The sequence below is a fragment of the Aythya ferina genome (assembly GCF_964211825.1).
Source record: "Aythya ferina genome assembly, chromosome: 8".
NCBI lineage: Eukaryota > Metazoa > Chordata > Aves > Anseriformes > Anatidae > Aythya > Aythya ferina.
Window position 1 is genome coordinate 32508176 of NC_140304.1, and position 26593 is coordinate 32534768.

Here is a 26593-nt window from a genome sequence, read left to right on the forward strand (position 1 = left end):
TTTGCACCCACAAAATGAAGATATTAAATAGGATCTCATTTGATTTTTCCTCTTGTTTTTGTGTTGCAGGCAAATGGACACAGTTTTGTACATATGGAACATGAGAAAGCTGTATTACTACTGAAGAGTTTCCAGAATACAGTAGACCTAGTTATTCAACGTGAGCTTACTGTCTAAATATTTTTTTATAAATAGTAAATATGTCTAGCCAGATCTAATGTTCAAACAGATTTATACATAGGAAACAAATTTTTGCCAATTGCTGGACCAATGGCAAACAGTAGTGCCAAATGTATAATACTCTATGTTAGTACCGATCATCTTGAAAAAAATATATTAACTATATAAATATATTGTTCATGTGGCTATGTATTAGTTTTAATTGTCAGCCTCTGGCTGTGCATTGGTGCGTTTTTTTAATCAAGTTACTTCTTAAAGTCAATTTCATATGATTTCAAAACACAGAAGCACATACAAATTCTTTAGGAATTCTGCTGTCCATCAGAAACACTGCCTCAAAGTTGTATATGCCTTTATAAAGATAAAATATATTAACCTGTACTTCCCATGAAATATTTCTATCATGTCACATACAAAAATATAGAGAAAAAATATTTTCATAAACACCTCAAAGAAAGTATATATTAAATTAAATTTAATAATGTTCATTTATTTTCAATGCAAAGATATTATATGCCTTATGAAAATACCTGTACATATGCAGTGTGTATAGCTGGCTCCATACTAATTAGTAAAAATGTCACTATACAGGGTGAGATACTTAATAAATGATACTGTCAACTCTGGGACCTAGATATAAATAACCTACATGGAGATTGGTTAACTTCCTTTTCTTTGGCACTTTCAGTCGATTCCATGTGAACACACTAAATGGACGAACAGTGAGGTTAGACAGATACGCTTCATAAATGGAAGACGTTTATGATGGGTGGCAGTAAAACTTCTTTTGTTGCTGCTAATTTTATTATTTTAACTTTTGAATTTAAAACTGTAGGCCCCTTCCTTGCATTGCCCATTCCCCCAGTCTTTGGTGTTCTGTATTCTTGCTCTGGTGCAGGCTGTTATCCCCTTCTCGATATGTTCATTATCAGTAAGGCTTTAACCTTTATACAACCCTTTATTTGTGTAACAGTCTCTTTAAAATGAGTGGGGATAGATTTAATCTGAGATATGACATATCACAGGGGGAGCAGAAGAACGGCGCTGAGAGAGCATGGGAAGAGCTTTCCCACTGAAGCACTCAGTTTGAAACCCTTAAGGTAAAAATCCTCGCGCTGTTCTCGACAGAGCGTACTGGCAGCACAGAACTCTGCAAACCTGCTGCTGGTTCAGTAATTCAGGCCTACATCATGGGCGTAACTGACAGCAAGAAGGCGAAACAGAAGGAAACCTCCCACGAGGTGTTTCTGAGGGGTGCTGTTGCCATCGGCCTGGCAGCGGTGGTGGTGGGCTGCAGGGAGAGCCACAGCGCGGGCAGGGGGCTGCAGCCGGGCCCTGGTCAGGGTCACAGTGCTACAGCTCACGGGCATGGCAAAGGACGTGTCACTTTGCTGCTTACAAGAGCCTCTAGAAATTCTCAAACCTTTCTTCTCGTCCCATAAGCAAGCGCACAATGACTGAGGTAATTACACTTCGAATTAAACTAACATGACTTCCAGAGACAATAGAGCCCTTAGGTCTACTGCCCTGCCTGCTGTATGGACCTAGTCGTCCTGCTGTAGGGGTATAAATGCATTTTGTGAATTTTGCTGCAGTCTTGTTTATAGTAAGTGGAAGGACTGGAGCTATCAAAGGTGCTGGCAGCATTCCTGATGTGTCCCTGGTGTTACTGAGACACCCCAGTGCTCAGCACTGCTGCACGTGCTGCTTGGTGTGCTGGGGGCTTACATCAAGTCCCTAAAACCCAATGAGTTCAGGAAGAGCAGTCTGCTGAGGTTATTACGTGCACAGCAATCACTTTGGCTGTGGGTGTTGGGAGAGGAACTGGGTAGAGAGAGGGACAGCCAGGCCAGGACCCCAAATCCTTGCTCTACTCAGTTATCATCTCTGTGCATTCACATCTGGGTGCTCTTAGAAACTGCCTACACAGCGAGGGGACCTGGGGCCTCATCCCATCCACCAGCCACAAAGGAAAATGCATAATCAGCCCCTCCTTCCCCCCCCAGCCTGGCCATAACTGTCAAAGCAAGGTTTCCAAATGAACTCAGGCTTCCCAAAGCTGGTGCAGTCATTCTTTGCCTCTCTCTGGAAGCTCCCGGGCCTTCAAAAAAAAAGACTTGTTACATTTGGGAAGGAAAGGGTGGTATAAAGACCACCTATGCACATGGGAAAGGAGAGAGAGGTACCCCATACATAATCGGTAGGAGTAGGAACTATCCTCTAACGTTATGGAGCAGCAGGATTTTTATTGTGTTTGCACTCCTTTTCCTTTTATTTTAACCTCCATGGCAGTGATTGCAAAGCACGGTCAGGGCAGCCCCTGGCACTGTGCAGAGAAACGCAGCCCACAGCCCTCACCTCAGCTCCCCACAGGAATTTGTTTAGCAGTGGCTAGGAAAGTGAGACTTACATTTGCATGTAAGTTCCCTGTCCTATGGTCGTTGACACCTCCCCCTTTCTCTTTAATCAATAGGAGTGATTAGGTTTATTAATATAACCATTAATGAGCCATAAATTCCAAGCTGACTGAGCAGGTTCCCACACAATACGAGTTTTTACTTAACACATGCAAGCATTCACACTGCAAGAGCTTCTGCACCACCTGAGTGGCAGCACAGCAGCAGGTACCCCAGTGAGCCATAGTAATGCTAGTCCTAAAATGTGCTATTTGAATACATGATTTGATTATGTCTAGAAAATAAATTTAAATAATGAATTCTTTTCAGTAAATTAAAACCTCGATGCTACCAGCCGAAGCTGCTTGCTGAATTCACATGATTTGGGTTTGAATTGTTATTTACCCCATTTTTTCAGCTTCCAGTTTTTTAGTCTCATAATGTCCCCTCAAACCACAGAGGCTCTGGCAGAACACATCTAAAACTTTCCTAACATGCATGGCATGTCAGAGGCCAACATTGCCATACTTAAGCCCATTGCCCTTTAGAGAAGTAAGGATTTTCTCATCATATGCTCAGAAAATTGCAGACACCTACATCGTTTGTCATTAATTATACTGAATGGGAATTAGGGACATTAATAGGTACTTACGCACCCAGCTCCTCTTTGGAGCTACTTTTGTCTTTTCATGCAAAAAAAATCACTTAAGAACATGAGCACGCGTGCACACAGAGGTGCAGCGAACATCTGCACATCTGCTGCTACATGCCCGGGGGCAGTCCATGATAGCACAGCTCCCTAGCGCAGAAATTTTCCCCATGACTTCTCCTTCCAGCAGGAAAACGGAGTAAATTACTGCCGCAGCTTTGAATCCTGCTGTACCGCTGCCTGCTGCCATGGTGCAGGACTCGGTGCACACCCACCCAGCGCGTCCCCGCACACAGCTCCAAGGCAGAGATCTGCAGCCTGTGGCGGCTGCTCAGCAGCTCCAGGAACATGCTGGGGAGCTGCAGGTCTCAGAAGGGTGACAGGGGGCCCATCCTGACACCTACACCCAAGATAACATGCAGATGAAAAATGGGAAACCGAGAAAGGCAGAAGCAGTCTTCAGTGTTTGTTAATTCTGCGTTTTGTGCTCAGCTGGGTTTCTGCGTGCTGAGTTTCTGAGAGCTGAGGCGCAGCGGCACAATCAGCCAGGGCTGTGTGCAGAACTGTAGTTCAAGATTGCTGAGTGCTTTCATTAATGGATTATAATGAAAACGAAATTACAATAAAATTGAATTAGTGCAATGGAATGCCAAATTAACTTATCCAAAACTCCTGCTGACTCTAGAAAGGGGATTGCGGTGAATTTGGCCTCCCAGATGAAACAGAACAGCAGTGAACCTTTAACATCAACCTCCATTGTCCAAACTCACCAAATATTTCCTTTTTGGCATTATTTTTATTCAAATTTGTAGAAATGATGTTTAGATAGGACTAATGCTATGAGCAACTAAACTGATTCAGTGAGCCCAATTAGAATTTGTACATTAGTCCTTCGAAATAACGTGCACCTTTTGTCTGTCCTGGAGTCCCCAGCAGCCTCACGTACATGGTCGTGTACAGCCCGGTGTGCAGGTGGGGAACCCAGCTATGTGCATGCCCTGCACATAGGTACGATATATGTGATATATATATATACTGTTTATATATATTTTTTTCAACTAAATGTGGTTATATGGCAAGTGCTGGTGGTAGGTGACAGTTTACCCAGAGGCGAGTTCCGTGTGTGGGTTAAGTTTCATGTGTGTGAAGGGATTTTGATCGAGGCAAGCAGGCTGGGAACTGCAGATGGTTTCCTTCCTTCGGGCTGTGCAGCTCTCCCAAGCACCCCATATGTTCTCCCACAGTAACTACACCGGCACTCACACGCTGTTTTTCTGAAGCTACTCGTGGCCATGCTAATACCGACTGAAACACGCCGGGTTAGAAACAACACTGGAAGGTCCGGCGTGCTGCTGGCAGCTCTCCCCAGCAGGGCTGCCCCCGGTAGCTTTCAGCTGTGATGTTCCCATGGCAATGGCCCCACTCGCGGCGAGCACGCAGCTCTGCTTTTCTGGATTTCCCATGCAATAAACAACAAATGATCCTCAGGGAAGGGCTAGATTGGAAAGGGACACCTGCGCTGTAATTCCCTTAGCCTCCTTTTGCAGCAGGTTCTGGGGAGCTCGGTGGTCGCAGTCTGGGCTCATGCTGCCAGCAGTGCCCTGTCCCCCACGGCAGTGCCCTGTGGGCTGCTGTTAAGAAAAAAATGAATGGGGGGGGGGAAAAAGTTGCTCCCCAAATGCTTTTCTTATTTTGAGCAACATTTTAAGAGAAAACCCCAGGAAGCCCTGTGCAGACCTTTCAGTCCAGATAATTCATTCATTTTCCATTCACAGTTTGCAATTTTTTTCAGGGTGTTGGTGAGCTGTGATATTTAAAGGCTAGTCGTTCGTAATAGCTATCTTCAAATCAGTGTTGGTGTTTTCCAAGATGTATTTTAACGTGTCCCTGTCTGCGTGTACCATCAGATACGGCGCTGTTGTGGGGTGGCCTTTTTCTGAGCAGTTGAAAGACCTTGGAAACATTGCTCTAATAGCCATATGTTTAGCTTATAGATTAATATCAAAAGAGTCAAATCAGTGATGTTGGAGAACACCATTAATCTTCATGACCCAAAAGTTCAACTAAAAATGCAGTACAAAGTGTTCGTGAGATTGGTTTGCTGTTGTTAGTGAGCACTTAAAATGTAAAGACTCTCCTTGGTTAAACCTCTCTGGCTTGTAATATAGCATTGAATTTCCTTATGCAAAGAAAAGCCCGCGTACCTATAGCTCTGTGTACATATGTATATATCTGACAGGGGTATATGCAACAGTAAATGCAAAGACAGGATGAAAGGACAAACCACGCGTTCCAACCTGCCCATGTGCAGGATCTGCTCTCAGACACGGGGATTTAGACCAGGCTGGCCGCTGGCTCCTGGGGAACTGACTGGCAGCAGGACGAGGGTTGGGGTTTGTGTGCTGCCCAGCCTCCCAGATGAAAGTGAAGCTCACAAGCACCCGGGGATCTGCTTCACTGTGGTCTAACCCCTCGCTCTCACAGCCAGGCAGGACACATAAAACAGAAAGAAAACACAAGTATCAATTTGCCCAAATTTGTAAACAAGCACAGGAGATTACAAACCTCAGCTGTGGGCTGCAGATCCGCTACTTACCTTTGCAGAATTTTCCTTTGGGATTTCTAGTTCAGAATAAAATGCTGTCTAAAGCTTGAGCTCCTAACCCAGGGGCTATTGTGCCACCCTCACCATCCCACCTCAGCGCTCTTCTCCCAGTTCTTCTGCCTTCAAAATTCTCATTTTCACAAGGGCACAAAGACTTCCCATTTTATTTTCAGCCAGTCAGGTTTAAGGACTTATTTCACTTGTCAGTCTTGCTAGTATGAGTGGAATACAAAGTGATGATACAACTTTCAGGCCAGTAGTTTGGATAGGATATGAACTAATTGGTGGTTTGGTTTTGTTTCGAACAACTTTGGTTCGGGTACGTTTGATCGCTGGCGTTAGCCACGCGTGCAGCACAGCAGTGACACCAGAGGCCAGGCAAGGAAACCCGCGCTCCTCCCCAGCGGCGTGAGCCTGGGGCGGCCAACGTGAATTTTCGTTGCAAAAGCAAATTTCAAATTACAGTATTTAATAGTCATAAACTTAAAATAGTTTTGTTCAAACAAACAAAGCCTTTGCCAATCCTCTTTGCTTGAGAATCCAAGCAAATACTCCAGAAGTGAATGACATCTTTGCGTTGTATGCTGAATTTACATGGCCCTCGTGAGGCTTTTCCTGCAGCACCACCAACCGAGCCACAGCCCTGCAGCACAAGAGGCTTCATCTTTGTAAATTGGGGCCTTCTTTGTCTCTTTGCTAGCATATGTGGCTTTGCCCTGAAACCCTGGTCAGAACAAACACTTATCAGTTAAGTTTTCTACTTGTGAGTACTGTATCCAGTTCAAAACCAACAGCTTACTTTATTAAAAATTTTACCATTTTATAAAAGACATGTTTAATTATGATGGAGATGGCTGTATTGTAATTAATATTTTGAGATAATTGTGATTTTGAGCTTAAATTATATACAGAAAATGGTCATTTTTGTATGTGTTAAAAGATTGCTATATTACAAATGACTAACTGTACTTTTCAGTTTAATTACAGTATTAATGTAAATAAAGCTGAATGAAAAATATTTACTACTTTATTAACATAGATTGTGAATGTACTTAATGTTTTTTGCAGTATAAAGACTTAACTGAACTTGAAAGCTGCTTCATTTTATGTGCAAAAAGGTACTTCAAAATTATATTTTAAATCTATTGATTCAGTGCAATCAATTATATTGTCGGTTAATTTGCACATGCAGGTTGTATCCTTCCAGTTTTATTTCATGTATGACACTTATCCGTAAGGTGCATATTGTGTTTAGAATGCATTTTGCAGATGCTTCTGTACATAAAACAAATACAGGGACTAAAACAATGCTGTGCAGTGTATAGCAGAGCCATTTTTCGGCTTTGGTGTACCCAACTTTTTCAGTATTTAAAAAAGTGTTTTGAATAACATTAAAAAGTCTCTTTATTGTATAAATAATAAAAATGTCACCTTATTGTAATTATTTTTTGTCATTTTTTACTATTGGAAAGGATCTGAGTTTTCCAAAGTCGCAGTTCTACAAGGGATGGAAGGTGAGGCGGTTGTTACCGACCCATCTCCTTAAAACTGGGCCAGGGAGCTAGCAGCTACACCTGCATCATCAGTGATCTAAGTTACAGCTTCAGAAATGTTTGCTCTATCTACCAGCAAACAAAGTAACGTTTCAGGAAAGAGACATTTTAATTACAGATAATTACAGATATGTCAGAGAGAGACTTGAAAACTGAGCAACTCCACTGGTTCAGCACATTGCTACTGGTGAGACATCAAATATGGCAGTGCAGCGTCTGCACACTTGGGAAGAAAAGCTCAGGATTTGCTGCTCGCTGTGGTACAAATGCCTTACAAAGGGCAGGGAAACAAAAGAGAGGGTCACAGGGCTAAGAGCAGCAGCAGTTCAATCATCCAAATGCCATCATGGAAATACTTAGCGTAGTTTAAAAAACAAACAAAAACCCTACCAGTGGAAATCCATGTGATAGATCTCTCTTCAATTTCATGTCAATTCACAGGCCTGAGGCAGTCTAACAGAGAAGCAGTGGATCTACAGTCACAGAGCAAGTAACATCAAGCAGCCCTTCCTTTATACTATTAACAACGATGATGTGTTACTGTTACAAATAAAGAGATCACTTTCATGATGTTGAAGTGTGTTTAAATAAAAAAATTAAATGTCTATATGCCACTGGCTACAAAATTTAGAGCACGTTCTTAAAAACGTAGAAAGAAAACACACATCCAAGAGCAAACATTTATTGTTTCAGAGTAGCTACCAATAGCAACCACATTTTGCTTACTTTTACGTGAGGCATGCAGGCAGTCTGCAGTACATTTCACACTGTGTTCTTAGAACCATACAGTTTAAGGGTTCAAGCATTTCACCACGTACAGCCCAGTAACTCATTGTTTGAGGCAGCAGTGAAGAGAGACCAAGCACCTTACAGAAGATTATAAAACAGGCATACAAAAATCAGTAAGTTTACTTACACCTTTTTTCAAGTACTTTGGTGTTTACAGTTCTTTAAAAAAAAAAATAGCTTAGTTGTAGAAAAACATTGTCTCTCTTACTAAATGCAGCTTTCAACTGTATTCTTTATTAAAAAAAGTGTAAACATAGGTTGTGGTATTTTAAAATGCACTCCTGAGACATGCAGCCTTGAGGGGGAAATATTTCACAGGTGAATTCTTTCTTAACATGCAAACCATGAACAGAATTACAAATGCTTTATGGCACGGGCCAGATTAACAAGAAGTTTACAAAGAAGGAAGAAGGCAATATAATCGCAGAGCATTTGGTCAGGCAGGAGAAGAATTGTGTTTGTACTTCGATTCACAAGTCTGGGAGGGAAACGGACTATCAGGTAGGAATTCGGCTTCTCAGGTACTCTAGCACGGCAGCTGTCCCTTTTGCCAAAATGGCTGCTCGGGGAGTGCGGAAGGGATTGCCTTCCAAAAGAAGCGTCCTGGAAAGACAGAGATGCCGAGTTATTTTATGAAGGCTTTTCCTTGTACCACACACACACTGCAGATAGATTTATGAATCTTGAAATTCTTACGTAATTCCTCTTTTGTTCTTCCAAAAAATGTTAACTTCTGCTACCCTACTTCATACTAACCTATCTTCTGAATTTTAATGTATGCTAATAAATCAGTGGTGGTATATTACTGTAGATGCACAATACACACATACCCCACTTCTAAAGCAACCTGTCAAAATACAGAGTGAGAAAAAGAGCTCCTCAAGTATGTACATTGCAAAATTAAACAGAAAAGCTGGGTTAAATTGCAACCCTCCATTTTCTAGCTTGGCTGCTAGCTCACTCTTCACTAAACATAAATGTCTGTGGAGTTTTTTTTTGCTTGTTTGTGTTCAGAGGGGTTGTTTTATTTTGTATTTTTTAAGTCCCTCGAGAAGTGCCCTTTAAAGGAGAAAACCATACTAACGATAATCTGCTATCTTTGACAAGACAGACCACTTATCCACAACTGGTTTTGAGGTATGTAACTGAAGATATTGACAGCCTTGATCCTATATGAGCATTATTATTTACAGAATGTTATTCCATCTCTTTTCTAGCAATTGGATTTATTTACACAGTTCAGGAGCCAACTGGAGTTACTGACAGGCAGTGCTATGGCTCACCCACCTGGCCAACAGGCTCGTCCGCAGGCACACCAGCAGTGTACACACATACAGACAAGGTAACTGACTGAGGCTCTGACATGGCATTTCACAAACCAACACAACCTTCCTTTTTTTTTTTTTTCATACTTCTTTTAGGCATCTGGCATTTTTCTCAGTTCTTTTAATTTTTTCAGCCATAGCCGGAACACAGTGAACATACACTGCTGATAAAGACACTCATACTGAGATAGGTGAGTGGTCAAAGCTGCTGAGAACTCAGCAATCAGTATCAGGAGTTGGAGATATTCTCCAAATGCAGACTACCTCAAGATACTACATATTATCATGCATCACCTTCTTGTTAATAAATACGACTGATTTTTTTTAAACCCTTTACCCTCTGACAAAACATGCCTTGAAGAAACCAGTCAGAATATACTTTTTATAAAACGTGTCATCACTTAAAGTACACACCTCAGATTTTCACAGTTTCCAAGTTCTGGTGGCACCTGGAGAAAGTCGTTGTTCTGAAGGTCCAGTGTTCCAAGCTTCTCCATCTTCTTTAACTGCAGAGGGTCAATGGACCCAACCTGATTGTTACTGAGCAGGATGGTCTCCAGTGCTAGGATGCGGTAAAGGACACTGGGAAATACTTTAAACCTTCAGTAAAAAGGAGAAAAACAAATGAAAGTCAGAAACAAGGCATTCAAAAATTAACAGCCTTTTAAGTGAGATGGCATTTTAGTGTTGTTTACTGAAATTCAATGTTTAAATGTGCTGCTCTGGAAGGAGAAAGCATTGGTTATTTTATTATCTTGCACACGGTGAAAAAGCTGGACAGAATTTGCACAGTGACAGCTCAGCACCTGTAGCAGAACTACAGGCCAGCTGTGAATGACAGTTAGTGTCACACAGAAGGGGACTCTCCAGTGTAAGGAGGGGAGAGCCATGGGCAGTCGTTTTCCTGTGTACTTAACAACTGCCCTGCTGAGCCAGAGGAAGATGCTTCCAGCCCAACACGGTGGCTACAGTTATCAGTTACGGCCACCTCCCAGCTGCTTCCCGTGGCCCACTCCCCTTGTATTTTTCCATCATCCAGAATTGTTGTGTTAGGGACGCTGCAGGGTAGTCCTGCTGGAAGCCATTTTTTGATTTATCATTCACAAGATTGTTTAAACCCTTTTTTAACTGGTTTCTACTGTCTCTCTCCAAAAACTTGTGGCAGGATGTTCCAAAAATATATTACCGTTGTGTAAAGAAATACGTTCTCTTCAACTGTTTAAACTCACCGTTAGCTGATGAAGTCCCTACTCAATCTTACAACACATTAAAATTATATTGATTTTTTTGTTACAAAAACAAACAAAAAGAGGAACAAACAAAAAAACAGTTGCTTACCTATTAAAAGAAAGATTTATTACTTGTAGTGTTGTCAGCGCCTCCATTTCTTCAGGCAAAGATGTCAAAAAATTATTTCTGTGTATCAAACGAAGACAAAGAATAATCACTAACTTCTAAGATGTTTAAATTAAGAATCCACAGACGGAATACGCATATTTATCAGTGTTAACGTGCTCTTTTAAACCACTACATTGCTTCATAAATGGATCAAGACCATGCTCAAGAGTGCAAACCAGGTTTGCATTTTCATTTTTTGCCAATAAAACATAAAAGCCTGTTCTCTAAAAAATTCCCAGGCATTTCAAAGCATCTAACAGTTCTGAAGCAGGCATTCTGCTACTTGGGTTTCAGAGGAAATCTCATGAAACAGCCCAGATGTTGGTGCTAACATGAATCACTAAGATAACTCTAAACGTCTTCAAAATTCATTCAGCCTGCTATCCAGTTGCTCTAACAAACTCGTTTATGGCTACTGTTACTGCACAGTTTCCCACAACAGGAAGCCATTCTTAAATAAAATGAAGACAGAGCTTTGTAAGGACCAACAAGGTATTTCTTGAACATGCCACAAAGTCTTATTACAGGAAAATAAAGGCCACTCACTAAAAGATGCCCAGACTTAGGCCTAAGTTCTTAATCAGATATTCAACCTTGTCCCCTCATCAGTCTCTCATTATCATCCATTTCTGCAGTCTTCAGCAGAACTCCTCCACCAGCAGCACATACCTCAGGCAGATTACTTTAAACCAAGCCAAAGTACAAACCTGTCTCTGCACTCTGCTTTGCTGCTCTTCATTTTGTGAAACAGCCAAGATAATAAATGCTAGCAAGCTAACCCTGAGGTCTAAACACATGCATTGAGCATATTTCAGGAGTTATGCAAGGAAGAATGACAGTAAGTATCTTGCTGTATTGCAATAAGATCCCAGTTGACAGCTGCAGGTTCAGGCAGCACACCAGAGTTGGTACAGTCACTGTCCTACTTCCCAGATATCCCCCAGGATTATTTTTTTTCCGTGTTGTTTTGTTTTTAAACACGCTCTTAACACCTCTGAGAACCACTGAGTGACTGAGGCAAGCTCTTCCATCACAGCAAATCTTGGAGCTTGCCCACTTGTTTTGTGCTTTAACCAGTGCCTGAATCTAGGCCACTTGCTATTTTGGATCTGCCGGTCATTCAGCTGCTACGGAGCTGTTTTGGGAAATTAAAAATTATTTCAGTACTGCTATTCCACTGCAACAGATGGCTGGTTTAAAAAGGCACGAAAACAAGTCACTGGGAAAGGAAGTCCAACACACGTCACAAACCTGATATCCAAATGTGTCAACTTATGAAGCATGCAGAGCTCCGAGGAAATAGATGAGATTTTGTTGAAGCCAAAGTTGAGATCACAAAGTGAGTCCTTCAGCTCCACGATCCTGAAACCCAACATGAAAATCCTTTTACTATGTAAGCACGTGTTGCATTCTAAGTTGCTGAAAAAAATATTTCATTCTAGAAATCTACAAATCAAGAACATTTGGTGTTTCTTGATGTTTCAGAAGCAATTTCGTGAAGATTATAGAAACCACCTCTGAAAACTCTCCATCCTGGAGAGTTACACTTGATGTAAAAACAAAGCTCAGAAGCACTTTTAAAAAGTTATTAGGAGAGTAAATTTGCTAAGAAAGCCTACTCACTTAAATGCAGTTTAGAGATTTCAGAAATTATGGCAGAAATGACAATCACTTCCATCTCCAGTCCTGCAAGTGCTTTGACAGGAAGACTATCCATCTTTAAGCAATCAAACTGAAAGAGATTGCCATTTTATTTCCAACTTTTGATTCTGTTCAACACTTCTGCTGTTACAAACGGCAAGAAACACAACACTTACTGCTTCTTGCTATTCCTTCTGCTTCCATATTAAATTAAGATGCTGTGATGTAAAGCATTTAAAAGCTCAAAAAGTTAGTAGCTGAATCCTGACAACAGAATGTCTGTCATAACCCTAAAAACAGAAAGTAATTAAATGAACTAAACACTCGCCTCTCCTATCTGGATTGTCACTGAATTCCCTTGCACCTAGCAGCTGCACACCTACAGCTTCCTCCCCCCTGAATGCAACAGACTCTCACAGAGCGAAAAAGCATGGGCGGCGCAAGCATTATCTCACTAAATTGATTTGCTACACTAAATTGTACTGAAAAGACATCTTCTCCATGTGAGATAGCACCTCCTCGAGTTCTATGTGCAAAAGGTTAAATGTTCAGCACATTTGTGTCCAAGAATGGATGTAAGTTATCCCCACTAGTGGGGTGGTATCCTTAAAAATCAGCTGTCATGATGCTCTTAGGCTTACAGAGATGCAGTAAGCCTCCTCCTTATGCAATAAGAGTATTTATTCCCCTTACTGTCAACAGAAAGCTTTTCCTTGACTGGGGATGAAGGAACAAGTGCAATAATATCCAGTGCTGTGGTGGGACAATAGCTATCAAGAAAAAAGGCATGGATATTGTTCAGGCTTCTGAAGACAAAACCCCAAAACCTCACAATTAAACTGTCTGAAGAAACCACATTGAAAAAGGATCTCTGCAATAGTCCAAAGCTATCACCTAACAAAGTGGTGAATACACACAGATTATCTTCGTATGGGAAAAGGACCACTCTGCAAGGAAAACAATACTAGCCTGCAGTTAAGTACAGCACTTCATAATTATTAGAAGTCACATCAGAGTCCACCCCTATTCATTTCAACAATGCTTAGAAAAGCAGTATGAAAGACAACGTATAATGTAAGCACCGATGAGCAGAGCCAAGCTTGTTTTTACTGTGATCTTTGTGCTAATAAATGGACCCACCTGCAGGCTACTTGTACCAGAAACATGAGCACATTTTTCAGCATCTCAATTGCATTGTGTGTGTGTACACAGAGAGAGGAAGAAGTGTAAATATGCTTGAGTGGAAACAACACAAGACGCTGAGGAACAGAGGCAGAATAAAAACGAACAAGGATGATCTTTCTGAAAGTACCTTGCAGGAATGGCAGTCAGCTGGTTTTTGCTGAAGTTGACAGTGGTGACAGGATTACTTCTGACCGCGTTGAACATTTCATCAGGAATCACAGCTGCCTGCTTCTCACTGAACAACAAAAAGCATTTACCCAAGTAACACAAACATGTTAATCATCTCCTAGTTATTAACAAAACATTTTCATTCCTTTTAGAAAAAGATGAGCAATAAAATAAATACATAAATATCTAAAATAAAAGTCCTGAAAGGACGGCTGTGAAAAAGCTACCAATCCCTGCACCATGTTAGCTGACATCTTGTTTTGTCATCTTGCTTAGGAAAAATCATTATGAGCTTAATTAGGTCACTACATCAACAAATGTGTCAATGCCATATATTGGGCCAGAAACTGGAGTAAATCAGCATTTCACTTGTTTCTTCCTCTCAGCTGAGAAAACATCCCCCCGCTGTAACTCAGGTAAGTACTGAATTTGGAGCCTCTGACCATCTGAGCAGACTGAAAGTGTCCATCCCAGCCCTTTCACTACAGTGCAGCCCCTTCTACGTTCCAGCTCTCTGCAGGACTGTGCATTTCACCCAGCAGTTCTCAGCAAGCAGGGTTTTATTCCCCTTTCCTAGCCTAACAAGTTAAATTGTTGGCTACATTTAAGAAGTAACTGAAGAAATACTCACCTACCAGGAGATTTTTTGAGACTTAATGATAATAACTAAGGAAGTGTAAAAGCTTCTAAAAGCATCTAAAGATATTAAGCATTTCAATGAGTTAAAAGGAATGTTATCGTGGAGTATTTGACAATACACAGGCCAAAAAAAAAGAAAACGAGATGTGAAACAGACTGCAATCACATCTGCCTACTCCTGAGCACTCAAATTAAAGTGAAAAATGCACAAATATATCAGAATTCGAAAAGTGTTTGGTAAACACCATGAGGTAAAAATAAATTAAAAAAAATATATATAAGAAAGAATATCCAAGTTGGAAGGGTCCCACAAGTTTTCTTATAACTTTAGAGATAGGCAATATTTCCAAACACTTACCTATACTCCAGTAATTTTAGGGAAGTTATGGCGTGCATGTTAATCCTTGACTCGCTTGGGAGAGTCATGGCTGTCACAGGAGGCTCCTCATTTGGACTAGGTCCATCATCTGGAGATAGCACACACAGACAGTCACACAACCTACAGGCTGCCGTAGATGTGCCCTGAGCAGCATAGATGGTGAATTTTTAGGGTCCCTAGTCACCTGCCATCAGCCATTTTAACTCTGCCTATCTTCTGGCTTGACTGCATATAATCTAATTCAGATTATTTCAAGATTTTCCTAATTTTTTTTTTTTTTTTTTTTGCATATATTTTGGGGTTTCAGGGTTTGGGTTCTTTGTGGTTTTTTTTTTTTGGGGGGGGGGTGGAAGAATTGACTTGGATTTTGAAAAAACCAGGTCATTAAACACCATACCTGGTATGCTAGCACTAGCTAGCTTTTATTAGCCAGTACCCTCCAAAGTGTGGAGGTTAGAAACAGTGAGAAACAGGGAAGATAGGCAAGAAGTGATAAGGGTCAACTATCTGCAGAACAGCAAACCTGACCATAATTATAGTTAAAACATTAATATTTATAAAAACCTTCCTAATATCCTCCTCTGTAGAGTTCCTTTTGATTACTCTCTACAATCCACATGAAAAAGTTGTTTGCTCCTTTGAGTATGTAAGAAATGTAGTCAATTAAAAATGCTCTGCGTGTCTGAGCTGCGGCATCACACCCTAGGCATTCAACATATGCTTAAGTAGGGTGAAGCTTACCCAGAAGTCCAAGCATGATAAACCCAGCTTCCATTAAAATAAATGAACAGAACTGTAGGAAATTCAGTGGCATTTGTGAATAGAAGTCAACTGACTATTGTTCCTAAGCCCAGCTAGTAAGCCTTACATTAAGAAGAACCAAAACCAAGATTTAAGAGCCACTTTTTCAGTTATATCCCTACACGAATAAGACTGTTACTGCTACTGGTTTAACTCCCTATTAGATGCTGTAACAGATACAGTAAAATCATAAACGCTGCCATCCATGCAGGACATTAGCTTATTTTATTATCCACAATTGTATTAACTGTCATAGGTCACCAGGTGAGCTTCTGAGTATGTACTCTAGCATCCAACTAATTTTTGCGAAATTACTACTAGGTTATACTTGCATGGAATCGGGCATTTTGAAGCAATTTCACACACTGCAGTAACCTAATTAATGCTGCCATCATCTGGCAGATGGAAAGAAAGCCCACTTGCAGAAAGCATACAAATTTACACGTACCATGTTCAATAAAAGTTGCCTATGTGTCTTATCAAGGCCCCTTCTCAATGAAGAAGTTAAGCATTTTTTGCCATTTAAGCACTGCAAAATCATTTCCATATGATATTTAACATGATCAGCAAACCCGGTTATTTTGCCTGTTTCATGTCATACATTTTAAGAAAGATGAAGATTTCTAAAGATGGTAAAAAAAAAATCCTGTTTTTGAGAAGATTTCATCTCCTCAACATGCCATTTGCTTAGACTCTGACAGCCTGTTGCCTATGTAATCAAAAATACAGTGTCATCTCCACCACTTTACTTAGAAAATACAGCACAAAACTAAAAAAAGGCAAAGTATCTCGCTGAATGGGAGGCCCAGGTAATAATCTGAAAAGTGATTTCCATTCATGGAAGCAACTAAAAACTTCTGATCCCTTTTTGTAAAAAGAACTGGTGGTAGTAAAATGTACTGCATCTTTAAGAGAAATGTGATACACAACCAGCTAGGTGGTTTTTAATCCATGCAGTTGGATCTCAGAATCCAAAAGAAGATTCCGCAAAAACACACAGCAGGCATCCAGAGAATTAATCTTGAGATATTCCATCTGAATTTCTGCTTTATGACTTTTTAATTATTTCTATAGGGAATGTTGGGATCAAGACTCATACGTCACAGAAAGATGAATTCTAGTAGGCCAAGATTAGAATTTTCTTTAAAATAATCAACTACTTTCTCCCCCAGAATTTTTTATACTATTTGTTAGCTACATGCTGGACCTTATGGCACCACCATGATTTCAAGGCAGACTTTTTCATGCATATACTTTCTGGGAATCACTGGACTTTACTGCCCACATTCCCACATGAATGAATCAATAATACAGAGTACCTTTGCATAATCTCACCTACCCTTCCATACTGCGACCAAGCCAGCAGACAGATGGCAAGCTTAAAATGAAGAACTTGTTATATAAACTTCCTGTGATGCTCAGGGAAAAAATAAAAAGCTACTGGAATTCTTCATCCAAAATGCATAAAGGGACCAGGGCATAACACTTAAGATTATTTTTCTAAGTGACAGTGCCCCATAAAGAATGCTTGTTGTTCAGTATTATCCAATAGAATAAGAAAAAGGAACAACAGTGAGATATAAGAGCACATTGTTGGGTAAAGAAAACTATTACTGCGGGAAAACTGGAGGAAACTGGATTAAAACTGCTACCCTGAGTAGACTCTAGCTTATTGCAATTTCTTAGAAAGATTATCTGTAAAATGCAGCGCGATGGAACAATATACCTTGGATTTTGCTTCTTAGGTATTTCAGAAGTTCCTGGGTACCCTTCTTAAAAAAGAAAGAAAAGAAAAGGAAAGATCAGTAAGCATCTGCTAGCCAGTATTTATACAGCTGTTCTGACAATCAGGAATGACAATTTCAGTCACACAGGTAGAGCTCATAGCACTGCTACCTATAAAACCTACCTAACAGGTTGTGTAGAAAAACTCTCTTGTGGTAGCTTATGAACTTGCTTATTTAGAGTGTTGTTTATTCCAGATGGAAATGCCCAGACCCATGTTACCACCTTAGGCTGCACATTTTTAGCTTTTAATCTAAAGACTTTGGCCAAGAGTGAGGAAAAACTGTTCAAAAGAACTTAGTCTTCTCTTAAAAGGTCTAACACAATTCTGCATTGGAGAAGAAATTTAACATTAGTCAAAGAAGTTGACTGCTCAGTGTTCCAGTAACTGTTTGTATCACCACAGTTTATGTAATTTGCATGGATTTTTAACTGCTGGATTGTCCAAAGATTTGATTGGCAATCCTCTCATAGCAACCTCTACTGGTCAAACGCAGTTACTACCTGCACAATCTCTGAGTAATTAAGCATAATCTCATCCAGCCCATCTGTTTTAGGATAAAACTAGGCTTTCCTCATGATTTTGAGTGTTTCTCCTCTAAGTTTTAAAAGAAGAGACTGAACTTAAGCAGTGAATATGAATTAACATTTCTCATTCTAGCTGACATTTATTATACACAAGAAGAGACTGATCTGAATGCGGAGGGGAAAAACAAAACATGGAGAAGGGAAAGGAAGAATTCTCACAAGGAATCTAATGAAACCAGACAGAAATTGAAGACAGAAGACAGAGAAAGAGAGGCTGGAGAAGATTGGGAGTGAATGCTGACACAGGAAGACTTGGCATCTGCTGAGCTGAGCAAGGCAAGAGAAGCCCATATAGGAGAAACTGAAAAGAAAAAGGTGAAGGTCAAACAGAAAGTTAAGTGATGGTCATCTGGCTCATGGAGAGGAAGGCAGACAGTAAGACAAAGCTCAGCAGTCAGGTGATAATTTAATGCAAATAGGAGAGACTAGGATTTAATAAGAGATGACTGGATTTTGGAAAAACAAACAAACAAAGCAAAACAAAACACAAGAGTGGGTTTCAGACCAGAATGAGAAGCCTGAGGAACAGGAAGAGATGAATCAGGGATGCACAAGACAGAATCTGTGCCTGCTAGGCTATACTTTTATCCCCCGTCTTTGCAACTCCTTCATCTCAGCATTCACCTGCTGCTAGCAAGTGCCTGGGGACCCTACAAGATTTATCTATTTCTCTATTAAATCAAGTGGAAAAAAATCTAGTCAGGCATATAAAATTCCAGCTATAAATTTCCAGTGTAATGGAAACGGATCAAGATGGTATAAGTAAAAAATGTCATACTGGAATCCTTGTAGCTGTAGTTTGGTATAAATAAGAAATATTTACAAAAAAAATTACATATATCTGTGGTCTTACTGCTGAAAGACAGTAAATCCTCATATACTAGGGAACAGCAGAACTGAAGTAGCCAAGCAACCCTAACTCAGACTCCTTTGTATGTACATTTTAAGACAATTCTGAACTCCAGAATCACGTATGATGTTCTCATTAATTCAGTGACTACAATTCACACTTAATCAGATACGTATGTTTTCCCTCTTATTTCTGACATATTACAAAAATTCATTTCAACTGAGGGCCTTTGATGTTGTTTGTATTTAGAGAATCCAAGTGCTTTGGAAACATTTATTTTAAAGCACTGGCAAAAGCACAGAAAAGAAGAAATAATGTATGCCACCACCAAGAAGAGCCTGCTGAGATAAAAATAAAAGAGAATTCTATAGCAGCAGCAGTGCCCATGCTCCAGCCTCCCTGCTGCCCTCCATACTTGTTTTCTCATGCACAACTCACACCTTCGCTTTGCCATCTACCTACAGAGAGAACATAGATCTGAGGTGTAGGTTATCCACAAGAAAACATAGTACCTCATATTGTCATGGCTCAAAACACATCTGTTTTAAAAACTCTTTGGAAATTGAATCCCAGATCCTTAATTCAGGCAAGCAGGAAATGAGAAACAGAAATCCACGCTCATCTAGGAAAAGCCTGACATAAAGAACTTGCCTAGCACTGCAATGAACTGTGACTTGCAGCAGAATTAGGCAGCAGACAGCTGCCTTATCCTTTTCTCCCCAGACATCTGTTGCTTTGTTTGCAATATATATTACAGCTTCTGCAGCAAATCAGAAATGGGTCCTATGAAGCATCAACCTCCTTTATTCCACAGTCCTTATGATCTAAAGCATTTTATCAGACTCCCACGGAAAGAGCACATGAATTACACAAACAAAAGAGACAGATTAAAGTTGCGCAGGCTACGATGTTTTCTAATAATATTTTGGCTACATGATTTGGATAACATAAGTATGCAACAGAGCCAAATTTTCAACACTACCTAAACGTGCTTACTTGTAGAAGGTCTCTTCGAATGGTTCTCAAAGGGTTTCCCTCTAATGCCAGGAATTTCAACTGCGGAAGGTTCCCCAATGTATAGGGCAATCTGCAACCAGAAACAACCCATTTCAGTTCAAAGCAGCTTCAAAATAAATCCCAAAGCACTTGCAATTATTTGTCAGATGGCCTGCTATTCTGAAGCTCTGGGTTCAAATAAAAAGATGCAGAATGTATTACATTTAATAAAGGCAGAGTTTGATCACAGCATTTACATAACACAGAACGGGCTCCTCCATTTTACAACCAAGTCCTTTTTTAATCACATTTTACAAAGAGTAATACATTAGCTACAGAATTAGCCATCAGTAGATGCCCTGAGCAAGGCCTTGTCGCAGACATACGTGGTTTTTATTATTACCTACTGATATCATTGTTGGCAAGGTCAAGTCGCTCCAACTTCTGAAGCAGAGTAATTTCATCAGGAACTGATTTTATCTTGTTGTCTCTCAGTTCCAATACAGAGAGGGAATTCAGATGCTTAAGATTCTCTGCATTTAATATTTCAATCTGATTTTCACCAGCATGTAATTCCTGTGGAGACAGAGATCCCTCACAGAGTTATGTTACCCTGGTAAAATTACCCTGCAAGTTATTAATCTCCCAAATCATGGCACTAGCCAAAACATATGGTGTGGAGAAGATACAGATCTTGATACCCACTTATCTACACAGGAAACATCAAAGCTTCCAAAGATCCGGGGACATGTGTCTGAACTCAGCTTGTTTTGAAACCATCAGAGAACTCCCAGCTTTGAGTTTCATGTCCAAGTTAGAAATAAATCTGCTCCGCTTTTGTCAAGAACTTGTTAACAACTACTTTACCCAAGAAGTTTCTTAAATTCTAAGCTATAGGAAGCTGAGACGGCAGCTCTCCATCTCCCTACTGGAAATGCTTCACTTACAATGGAAGAACTGAACGGTGCTTTAGACCAAAGAGACGCATGCTACTGGATGCCCTACAGACACTGAACTTCTCACAGCAGCAGGAGCTTGGTTAGAAAATGCTGCAATAGCCTGGGATTGTAAAGGCTGAGTTCAGAGTTAGGAGGAACTAAGGTGTCTGCATTCAGTGATGGATTTGGTCATTGGAAACAACAGTGATACAAGCATTCAGTTGGCCCAATCATGTTTCTGTTAGTTGAGCAACAAAATCATGATGTTCTGAGCCAGGGAATTTTCAATTATAAACATATGGGGAACTAAGGCTACAAAATATTTGAAAGATGGGATACTTTCAAGTGCATATTTTCTCCGCAGTTACAAAGAAAAAAATACAGTGAACAATGTAAATTCATCCAGAAGATGTTGCCAGAGATAAAACACAACTGTTGCAGACAATATTACATCTATTTTTCAGTCATTCTTCTCCTTAAATATTTCTTTTGTTTTCCAGATCTGAAGAGCACCACTGTAAATTTGCCTTCCAAAGGACATTAGGACAGACCAACACGGACAATAAGAGTAATTGCAAATGGGTACATATTAAACAGAATTCTACACAGGGAATTCTTAATTTTTGACCACAGTGATTCACAGTAACTCATGACATAACAATCATTATTTTAGAAGTTTACTGCAAACACATTTACAGTGCACCAACTATTTCAAACCTTACCTTCAGTAGTTTGCATGAGGGAAGTTCCGGTAAGGAACGTAATTTATTTTTTCTCAGATAAAGTTGTTCCAAAGATGCCATACTCGCCAATTCAGCAGGTACAGTTTCCAGGTAGTTTTTAGTACAGTCCAGTTGTCTTAAGCCTACAGAAGTAAGTGTGCAAATGACAAAGAAAGAAAATAAAAATAGTTTTCTGCAGAAGCACACATTTCCTGCTTTTTGATGTAGGCCTAAAAACATTTTGCCAATTGGAATTTTGGAAGAAATCAAGTCAGTTAGCATCAGCATTTCTGAAAACGAAACATTTGTTTTTCATTCGTTCTTCACAGACATTCTGGAACGCCTCCAGTGACCCTACCAGATACCAGTTCTCATTTGGAGATAACAGGAAACTTTCAGTCTGATATCACAGACCACCTCAGAAAGATCTGCAGATAATTTTTGTAGCATTTAAAAAAGATGGCAATCTACCACCTGGTCCTGCCATCAGATCTGCCACGGCTATTCAAATATGCATCTGACATGAATAAGCTTGATATTTAACATTTGAACAGTAAAAATAGATTTTTTCATCAGTGAAAAATTCATGTTTTTTCTCTTTCCAATGAATTCAACCCTCTTATTTATGCTTTATTTTCCACTCAAAATATGCATTAAAGAAAACATTTGTCAAATTGCTTATTGCAGTTTTAAGGCTAATATCTTCAAAGCTGAGCAACAGGAATCCTTAGGCTTTTCTAACAATTCCCTGTGCTCCATTTGTCAAGAAACACAAACCACGAGAGGACTTAAGCTTGATATGTAGTAGCTGTAGCTGATTTTTTTTAATAACACTGAACTAGAGCTCTTGAGAATACTTTAACTCCTTCAAAACGTACTGTCTTAATCCTGAATAACATACAACAAGTTTCCGAACATAACCACAGAAATGGCTGTATGACACTTAATAAGCTGAGGAAACAAATTTACTTTTCATCGCACTGAGATCTGCAGGCAGGTTCTTGAGTTGATTACAAGCCAAGTTGAGTCGCACTAAGTTAATGAGCAAAGCAAAACTTGTTGGAATGTCTGTAAGATGATTGTTGGACAGATCCTGAAGATTAAATAAAAAGAGAGAGAAAGAGGTTACAAAGAGAGATGTTTAAAGTCTCCCATGAGTACTGCTACTGTAAAGTTAATTACTGGCAGAACATTAAAACTAGTTTGCTGACATCTTCAGGATCTCCCTGGTAGAAATGTGAATGGCTGAGACAAGTCTCCCAGGACTGACAGGTCATATGGGATTTGATTTTTCTTAAAATATTTGGCAAACCCAAAGTAAAGCTTGGTTTTGAGCAAACACACAAAAACGTAATAGCTGATAAGCTACATAAATGACTGGGATATTCATAAGGTTCTGCAATGTAAGACTTTTTTTTTGTGATTTACATTTGCAGTAACAAAACATGGATAAATTGACATTTCTGAGCAAATAAATATTTTTCAAAAAGTTGTAATTTACCAATTCTTCTAAACTGACAAGCTGTCCAAACCCATCCGGCAAGTCGCTCAGCTCGTTGTGCTGAAGAAGAAGGCTCTTCAGGTGCGACAACTGCATCAGCTCTTCCGGGATACTTTTCAGTTTGTTATGGCTGGTATTAAAATGTGGAAAACAAAGGGAAATAACAATCACTAAGTAGTTTTAAGAACATAACTGCATGAAAAAACTTCTGTTACACATGATGCCATCCAAACTAGGGTTACAACCCTAATACCTACAGGGCTGTCCTAGCCACCATGACCCCTTGAAATGCAAACTGTTTGGGCCCTCGAGCAAGTATCAAGCATTTCCAGCATGCACCTGAAATTCTGATATTGGCACAGACCGACTGTTCATTACAGCTGCAGTGAGACAGGCTCCTGCGAAACATTTTCAGAGTGCAGCTTGCATATGCATGCTGTTCAGGACACCATCACCTTTAAAAAAAATCTCTCTTACAGCTGTTATAGCCCTCTGCAATGGATTGGTTTCCTAGGAGGAATTATGTCTGGTTATTTGTTCAAGACCAGTTTTAATCCTCATCTGAATTTACAATATTCCAGACGGATCTAATTTTTTTAATGCAGTTCACACACACAAAAGGAACGTACCCTGTGTCTCCTTGTGCACAAACTTACATAGTTATTCCTCGTAACTGAAGAATGTGAACTTATGAAGAGCATAAACGAGGCCTATAGTTACTTCCAATGTATATTATTCATGAGAAAAAACATTTTTAATCCTTTAAAACAAAATTGCCAGACTGAAGCAAACGAATCTTGATACTGCTTTTGTGTGATTATTCAAAATACCAGCTTTCAGCTTCCAAGTGAGCCTGTGACTTCTGAGTATTAGTCAAAATAATTCTAACAAACCTACATGTAAGTATTTTTTGTAACAAACCTAAATATTTTTTTGACCTGAAACCTATGATTCTCAGTATATTGTCTATTTAAAAACCAAAAGTTAACTTTTCTGCAACAAAACTTGTTGTACTACAATCTCTCATTCACACCTTGGAAACCAATGCTCTACTTTTGTAACGTAACGCTTTTTTTTGTAAGGTAACGCTTACCTGACATCGAGTTTCTGAAGATTTTCTAATTGTCCTAAAGCAGATGGAAGAGATGTCAGCTGATTATCATGTACCTGAAAAATAGAGTTTTTAGAAGAGTTACTAATTTGCACCTTGTAGGTTTTCTTCCCCAACATCAAAAGACAAAAAGATATTAAAAAAACTAATACAAAGAATAGTTTTGTCCAGTAGTAGCAGCTGTGTATATGACTCGATACAATTACCAATAACAGCACTGCAACCGCCAATCTGTCAAAATTCTACTTAATTGACAGTAAGCAGTGAGAAATTAAATTATTTAATATGAAGTAGGGGGAAGTGTATGAAAGGTGGTTGCATCCAAAACCAGATCTTCTTTCAGTGCCCTTATTAATATTTCCTAGATCTTTCTACAGAACAATGCCTACGACCAGTGTATAAACTGATGTATCAGCAGGGTGGTATGTAACAATCCTTATCCTGAGAACACACCAATGGCACTTCTACACATCCACCTCCATAGGAAACAGAAAACAAGGGCCTAAGACTATCCTGTCCCACCTCCTACAGAGAGAGCACATAGCAGGATCGTTGTACGTACATCTAGCACAGTGAGTGCAGGCAGAAGCTTGACGTCCTCTGAAAGAAGCTGCAGCTTGTTTGAGGCTAAAATCAGCTTGGTCAGGTCTGTCTGCTCCCACCAGCGATCCGCAGCACCGAAAGACAGATTCTGATGGGCTTCCTCCGGAGTGTCCAAATTTATCCGCCACACATGCTGAGGCACTACAAGCACAAACACACACGGGTCAGCTAAATACACCTGTTACTCACCCTGAAATTTCCCCATTCTGAGTGCTTTCCGCATGCACACAATTACACTTCTGGAGATTTCTCCAGAGCTGACAACTGGACGTGGCTGGAGGCGGCAGCAACGAGGGCGGGAGGGCAGGGAGCGCTCCTTATGGCCGCTGTACCCCTTGTAGATCTTTCTGCCCTCCCTTATCGCTGTATTTCGGAAGCCCCCGGCCCTCCCGGCGCTGCAGCCGCAGCCCCCCGGCTCCCCCGCCCGCGCTCACCCTGGCCGAGGCCGCGGCCCGCGAGGTTGAGCTGCCCGCTCTTGCGGGCGGCCCGGAGCAGCCCCTGAGGCACGGCGGGGCCCGGCTCCTCCGCCGCCCGCCCGAAGCCGGAGCGGGGCTGCCCCGGCCGCGCCCTCCGCGCCGCCGCCGCCATCCCGAGCCTCGGCCGCCGGCACCGCCCCGCAGGGTGGCGGGGCCCGGCCCAGCGCCCGCCCCGGGCTCAGGGAGGCAGCAGCGGGAGGCACGGCCCCGGCCTCAGCCCCAGCGCCATTTGGTGCCGCACCAAAAAGCCTGGGGCTGGGGAGGGAGCGGGTACAAAGCTGGGTATGTGGGGAGGGAAGCCAGGCCGGGAACTGCGTGATGGCAGCAGAACGGAGGGTACGAAATTCCTACAAAAGGAGACGGAGATACAAGCCAGCTGCAACTGGATGCTGTGTTGCTCAGATTTCACTTCCTTCCTCTCCCCCTTTTTATTTAACGTCTTCACCTTTGTCGCAGGAGTGAATCCAGACCAAATAACCTGGAAAACACTGTAAATATACATGTCAAGTAGCCACACAGAAAGGCACTTTTACTTCAACTCGTTTCCTTGTTGCCCAGTGTTGGCAAACTAAGTGAAAATACTCCAGGAGCTGGAGTTGATGATCCTCATGGGTCCCTTCCAACTCGGGATATTCAATGATCCTGTGACTCCCACCTGATCAGCGCTGGCTGCCCACCAACACTTGCCATTACTGGTGACCAGCCCTGGTTTCGGCTCCTGGGTGCGATCGGTGTCTGACCCACCCGGCGGATCCTCTGAGAAGCGAATAAAGGAACGTGCTTCTCCCTCAGTCATTAAAAACTTACAGCCATTTGAGTTTTCAAGCACCTGGTGTTCCAAACACAACCTTTTTACTTTTATTTTTTTAAATCTACAATCTAAGTTCCATTGAATGTAGAAGTAGTTCGTTAAGGGCTAAATACCACTGTGGTGAGCGGGTTGGTGATTCGAGCCCCCGCCATACGTCGTGCTCTGGGCTGTGACCAAGGACTTGTCCCTTTTGCTTTTAACCTCTTTTCAGTTCTCATTTTTCCTCTCACGCTGGGAGTCACCGGGCTCCACCCCATAGGAAAACTCCGGATATTTCAACCCGGCCTTTAAAAAAAGCGCCGGCACCTTCCAGTTGTGTGTGAGGCGCTCAAGTTAAACTTGGAGGCAGACATCTGCAAGCGTGGGGGTGAAGCAAGCCGAGGTGACTCCCCCAGAAGCCGTGACTGGGGCTGGAAGGGGTGGCGTTCCCGCACCGATTAACGTTACAAACACCTTTATGCACGTTAACGTTCACATTGGAACAGGCTGCCCAGGGAAGTGGTG

General features: G+C 41.0%; 2 protein-coding genes across 11 annotated transcripts in view; one reads left to right on the top strand and one right to left on the bottom strand.

The window, feature by feature from the left end:
• LRRC7 (leucine rich repeat containing 7) overlaps nt 1-8398 on the top strand; it is a 175963-nt gene extending 167565 nt beyond the window's left edge. For all 10 annotated transcript variants that reach the window (XM_084527464.1, XM_084527460.1, XM_084527472.1 and 7 more), the window contains one exon: nt 70-8398. In XM_084527464.1, the coding sequence (XP_084383590.1) occupies nt 70-177 (108 nt within the window). In that variant the 3' untranslated portion in view covers nt 178-8398. The remainder of the gene's footprint in view (nt 1-69) is intronic.
• Nucleotides 8050-25468, bottom strand: LRRC40 (leucine rich repeat containing 40). The gene is made up of 15 exons (XM_084527479.1): nt 25237-25468; nt 24762-24943; nt 24182-24255; nt 23089-23218; nt 22557-22680; nt 21588-21730; nt 20331-20503; nt 19928-20018; nt 17435-17480; nt 14887-14995; nt 13849-13956; nt 12147-12257; nt 10836-10913; nt 9912-10097; nt 8050-8775 (listed from the first exon to the last, which is right to left on the bottom strand). The coding sequence occupies exons 1-15, from the start codon at nt 25388-25390 to the stop codon at nt 8670-8672; spliced, it is 1815 nt and encodes a 604-aa protein (XP_084383605.1). The 5' UTR covers nt 25391-25468; the 3' UTR covers nt 8050-8669.
• Nucleotides 25469-26593: the final 1125 nt, after the last annotated feature.